The following is a 5,868-nucleotide window of genomic DNA, read 5'->3' on the forward strand; positions in this document are numbered from 1 at the left end:
TAATTAACAACCCGTGCAGGCGAAGATTTGCCATTATAGTTTTCAGTCACTGTCAGCTGGATTCTTAGATCCAAGTGTAAGAACTACTTCTCCGAGCAACAGAAAATAAAAATGTATAATACAGCTAAACCACAGCAAAGTGGAATTTTAAAAATAAAGTTCAAGAGAAAATAGGTCATTTCATAAAATTAAATCTAACTTCGAATTCCATTCTGTGATTTTAACTCTAAAGGCTCTCAGAAATTTTTGGTAAAGGAGTAGTTTATCCTGCTTTGTATATTTCCTTTATGAAATAGTCCTCTTTAGGAATGAATGAAAATCTTCCATTTGAAAGGGCTGACATTATTGATGTTGACTTGGGGTGTGGTGATTTTCTAGTCTGCATAAAAAAGGCATTCTGGTCACTGGTGAACAGACAACATGATTAATTAGGGAAGTGGCTGTTCAATCCTAATGAAGTATTCCCTAAGTCTTCTGGATCCCTAAAGACCAGTGCTTTCAGAAGTACGGATTCCATTGGTGATTCCATTTTGTGGCTAACGTTACTGAAATCCTCAGACTTCCATCTAGAATCTGGCCTGAAAGGAAGCCAGGGCTCTCTGGAGCACAGCAGCGCGGGCACCGGAAGGTCTTTCCTCAGATAACCTTTCTCAGATCGAATTACGCGGCCTATTGATACTCTGTAGCTCTGTCCTTGCCAGACGGGCGGAAGGAAATGGATGGACTCCAGCACCCCGCACCTGTCAGGCTTCACACCCCGCTAGATAGAGAAGCCGCTGGGTTCCCAGGCCAGCCTCGCTGCGCCTGTAGAGTGGGAGGCCTCGAGCTAGAAGTCGCGGGGAAGACCAGTCGCGAATGTCTCCAGGGGAGCAAAGCAGCCGAGCTGGGCTTTTCTGGGATCGGTTTGGGGACTTCTATTCTGCCTGGACATTTCCAGCGCTCCCCTCACAAGAGTCTCTGTCTTCAAACCCAGGACCCAAGCAAACGGCCTAATGAAGCGCGCCCGCGGAAGGGGTGTGCAAGCGACTTGGGAAGAAGGGCTAGGGGAGGGGAGAAAAAAGAAGGGTCAGATTTCAGGTTCACAAGTTCTCACAAAACCATATGAAAACGCGAGCTAGAGACGCCAAATTGTGGCACCCTCGAAAGGCCCCCGAAGCTCCTCAGGCCCCTCGGAGTTGGGCGTGCGTCGCAGAGGCGTGCCGGGCGCTCCCTCTCGGCATTTTCGGCTTCACTCGGGCCTGTGCTGACAGCGGGTCTGGAAGGTGGTGGCTGGGCCCGGCCGGTCCCCTCCCGACTTCTCAGCGTAGGGTCCCGCCGGCATGGTGCCCGCGTCGCGTCGGCGCGGAGCAAGCCCCGGCTGGGAGCTGGGAGCAGACTCGGCCACGGCCCGCCCGGGTCCTGCCGCCTCGAGACTGCAGAGCCCACGTGGCGCCGCCTGAGCCCCCACCCCAAGCCCCTGCCCGAGGGGAGCGACCCCGACTCTGAGCGTTTTCCACCTCGCCCATCTCCCCCCTCCAGTGAGCTGTTGGCGTTTCCCCAAAAGCCTCCAGGGCTCCCAGCTCCAGCCCCTAAAATAAACAACACTCCTTGCCAAAAAGCGGAGGAGGGGAGCCTCAGAACCGGGAGAATGAGAATACCCGGAGAAGGGCCCGATTCTCCAGGAAAAGGCGATGAGGGGAAGCGAAACAGCGAACTCAGTCGGAAATGCAAACCGAGCGCCACTCTCCCGGCGCACACAAGCCACCGAAAGACACAGCAGCCAGCGCGCTCGGCGGCTTCCCAGGAAGGGCCTCATGAATGAGAACGGGTTGCTAGGTTTCCTCCCTCCCTCCCGACAATCGCTTCCCACAAGACTTCCACCGCCGACAGAAAACAGGCCGGGCCCGGTGACTGCACGGCGGGGGACCCGAGCCGGGCCCACGAGGCCGCCCGCGGCCGCTCCCGCCTTCAGAACCCTGGAGAGCGGCCGCCGCGCCCCCGGAACCCGCGCCCCCCTCCCGCGCCCCACCACCGTCACTTTCGTTCGCTGCTTCCCGCCTCCACCTTCACTTTTCTTGGCAACCACCACTCTTGTTTTTCACACACGATGAAACTGGGGGTTTTTTGTTTGTTTTGCTTGAGGGGGGTGTTTGGGCTGCCCGAGTTAGGTTCCGGTTTATAACTACTGCACTAAATGTCAGTGCTCCAAGAAGCCCTGAGAGCGCCTCAAAGATGAAGGCCTGAACAAGACAGGTGGCCTTAAAAAGCGATTGAATTCAATGCCTCTACTTTATAAATGAACTCAAAGAATAAAGAGGCATTCCCAAAGTTAGCCGCCACGTTAGTGGCAAGGCCCGGTCTAGAACCCTGGGCTCCTGACTTCTAAACTAATACTTCCCTCCACTTTCCAAGAAAAAAAATACTTTTACTTCCACCCTCATCGCTTAGGTCTCCTAGTGGAAGTGGAGAGGCCTGTGTTCCAGAGAATAAGATGGACACATGCAGTGTGGAAAGGGGGCCTGCAGAATGTGCACGTGAGGTCACAGTCCCAGCACTGAGTCTCGGTCTGTCCCATTTCATACCCTCCCCTCCCCCGTTCCACCCCGCCTGAGGTGAATCTGAGATCCTCAGCCACTTAGTCCAACTCTGTGCCTCTGGCAGGTAGAGCTCTAGGGACTTCCGGAGGTGGGAAAGGATTGGGGACGAGGGAGGATCCGAGGAGGGAGGGGAGAGCAAGAGTTGCAAAAGTGGACTAAAAGGTTTTCTTCCAAACCAGGAGATATGAACGCAGGCCCTTCCATACATTGCATCTCACACTTAATGTGCAACCCCCTGAGAATGTTAATACACAGATTCTGATGCAGTAGGTTGGGACAGGGCCACAGATTCTGTGTTTCTAGCAAGCTCGTAGGTGTTAGTGAAGCTGCTGGTCCACAGACGACCCTTGGAGAAGCACGGAGCTGGGGCGGGGGAGAGAAGGAAGGGGAAAGAACCTTACCGTAGGCCTTTCCTTTTGCTTTCACCGACCTTTCTCTTGCACCCCCAAAGCAACGACTCAAAATGCAGTAGTAAACGACCCATCTGAGTAGCTGGACACGGCAGTAACGGTTTTCTGGTTTTGTTTCTCTCCCTCCTCCTCCCCCTGCCCGTCCCACCGCCGGCCCTGCACAGCGCCCGGACTCGCCCGCCGCCCCGAAGCTGCTCAGCCTCCTGTCTAGCCCGCTCTTCGGCGTCGCGCGGTTCTTCTCTCACCTTCTCCGGCGACCTCCTTCGGAGGCTCCCCGGCGGCGCCCGGACTTCTCCCCGCTTCCCGCCCGGCTCTCGCGGGGGCACGAGGAGTTGCCGGGCCGCCTCTCGCTTCTGCTCGGGGCGGTGCTGGCACTGCCCGATCGACCCGCCCACGCCCGTGAGTACCGGGGTCTCCACCACGCCCCACCCGGCCTCACGCGGACGCCAGCCTCTCCCACCCTCCCTCACCGCGACCGGCCCGCCCCACCCCGGGCCCGCAGGGGGGAAGGCGGAGGGTCCGGGCAGAGCAGAGCACGTTCGAGGAAAGGGCGCCGCTGCTCCCCGACACCCCACCCGCCCCCGGAAGACACTCTGAGCTACTTTTTCCTGGGCCATTTCCTTCCCAGGGCCCAAAGAGGCGGGAGGGAGCCCTCGCCCTTCCCCGAGGCTGCGTTTCAAACTCTCCGCCTGTGGCGCTCCTCCCCTGCTCGGAGCCTCCCCCAGACGCGCCTCCACCCGCTCCTGGCGCTCGCGATCCCACTCCCCTGCCCTCTCGGCAGCAAGGGAGGAAATGACGTGATGTTATTTTTGTGTCAGGTCAGTTTCCAGCTTCAGTTTTCCTCCGAGCTCGGGCGCACGGCCTCAGTGGCCCGGCCGAGTCCCACTCCCGAGGGTCCACCGCGGGCCACAGAGCTGGGGGCACGGTGCCTCCGTCAGTCGGTCTCCCCTCCCCCGACCTCTGCAGTCCGTGCCGACGGTCTCAGTGTGGAGCTGGAATTGGTTCCCCCCCGTCCACCCCCCACCGTTGCCAGGTGGGGCCTCCTGGCTTCCGCGGACCGGGGGAGGGTGAAGAGCCCCTTTCCTGTGCGGGAGAACCCGAGGGGGGGACAGAGCTCAGAGCGGCGCCCCGGGGCAGGGGAGAAGGTAGAGGGCTGCCCTGCAGAGGCGGGCAGTCCCCAGGCGTGACTCCCGAGGACCCGAGCACCCCCTCCGCGCGGCGCCGCACACCCCCCGCCCCCCCTTCCGGCCCTTTTCATTCATAAGGTGCAAATACGCCGTCCCTCACGCTCGAGTCTCTCGCTCGGCCCCCGCGCGCCGACGCGACAGAGAGGGGGTTCCGCAGATGCCCTCAGCGCTCGCCTGGCGTCGCACCCACACTCTTGGCATCTCCTAATCCCGAACTGGAGGAGGGGCGCTGCCGCCTGGGCGCGGGGGGTGTCCCCCCGTGGGGCCTCGGGGGTGCCCCCGGCCCCCGTCACCGTGGCGCGAGTCGCCGCGGGAGGGAGGCGAGACCTGGGATTGCCCGGCAGGGGGAGGGGGAGTAAGGGGGCGGGAAGAGGCAGAGCCGGGAAAGGAAGAGGGACAGAGAAGACCGAGGGCTGGAGGAAGGGGAAAGCCGAGGAGAGCCATCGCGGGTGTAGAAAGCGCTGCACTCGGCATTGCAATAAAAATAAGACCCACGCGGGACGCATGCGCACGGCCAACGGAGGCAAGACGGCCGGAGCTTCCCCAGCCGCTGGCGGGGCGGACAGTGGGACCGTGAGTACCCCGCTTCCTCAACACCCGCTTCTAACTCTCGCACTCGCCCCGAGGCCTGCGGCTGGCAAGTGGCAGAGGCGGGGAGGGGCGCGCACGCTCGGCGGGACCTCCGGCTCCCTCCCTCGCTGCCGTGGCGGGAGCGGGTGCGAGTCGGTCGCCCCTTCGGGAAGCCCCCTCTTAGCGCGTGTCGGGGGTGGGGGGCGGGTACTGAGGGTGTGTCCGTGTCTGAAGGACGTCCGCACGATTCCACCTGGGTCTGTGACTGGGTGAGGGACGCGGGAGTCTAGCCCTTAAAGCCTAAAATTCGTATCGACCACCCGCACCCGTATTCGGGTAACTCCAGGCGGGTGGAAGAGTCGGTGTTCTCACTGGATGGGACAAGGACGAGGACGGGGCCGGGTGCCCGAGGCGGGTCGTTGGAGCGCAGGTGGGAAGGACAGGGAGACACTCCCGGGAATCGCGTTACCTCCCTTTCGGAGAAGCGCCACCCAGGCGCAGGAGCAGGGCGGGGAACGGGGCGCCCGCACGTGGGCCCGGGAGGATCAGCGCAGTGTCCGCGTTTGCCCGGAGCCTCTCTTCAAGCTCCTGGGAACCGAGTGGACAGAGCTGTCCCCCACCCCTTGCCTGCGCCAAGGCGGTTAAGGTGCGGGCGCCGCGGGGGGTTTCCTTGAACAAAACCCGGGCGCTTGATCTTCCACACTCGCCGAGCTGCGCTGGGGAAGTTGGAAGGAGTCGGGGCGCCCCGGCTGCGGAGGGTGGAGGGCGGGGGTTGGGTGCAGAGGCAGGCTGCAACGCGGGACGGCGGTGGGCGTCGGGGGCCTTAGGGGAGGCGGCGCGCCGAGACAGGTGGGCTTTTGGGGGTCGGTGTGAGTGGCGGTTCCACCACCCAACTCGTGCAGGGGAACGGGCGGGGGAGGGGCTTGGAAGAGGCACCGCGCAGAGACTGAGGTGGGCTTGGGGGCGGGGATCTGTGTGCAGAGACCGTTCCCCCCCGCCCGGATGCGGAGGACAGAGTGCAGGACTGTGGGGGAGTGAGGCCAGGAGGGCCTAGCGCGCCGCGACCCTGGTGAAGAGTGCTGGCGGCCGGGCGACGGGAGCCCGAGCCAGCAGCGGCTGCCCCCG

General features: G+C 61.8%; 1 protein-coding gene across 1 annotated transcript in view; it reads left to right on the forward strand.

The window, feature by feature from the left end:
* Positions 1-4,561: 4,561 nt before the first annotated feature.
* Positions 4,562-5,868, forward strand: part of RGS20 (regulator of G-protein signaling 20) — a 77,444-nt gene continuing 76,137 nt past the window's right edge. The window contains exon 1 of the mRNA XM_008572055.1: positions 4,562-4,746. Coding sequence (XP_008570277.1) covers positions 4,678-4,746 — 69 coding nt within the window. The 5' untranslated portion in view covers positions 4,562-4,677. The remainder of the gene's footprint in view (positions 4,747-5,868) is intronic.

The sequence above is a fragment of the Galeopterus variegatus genome, unplaced genomic scaffold, assembly GCF_000696425.1.
Source record: "Galeopterus variegatus unplaced genomic scaffold, G_variegatus-3.0.2 Scaffold750, whole genome shotgun sequence".
Lineage (NCBI taxonomy): Eukaryota > Metazoa > Chordata > Mammalia > Dermoptera > Cynocephalidae > Galeopterus > Galeopterus variegatus.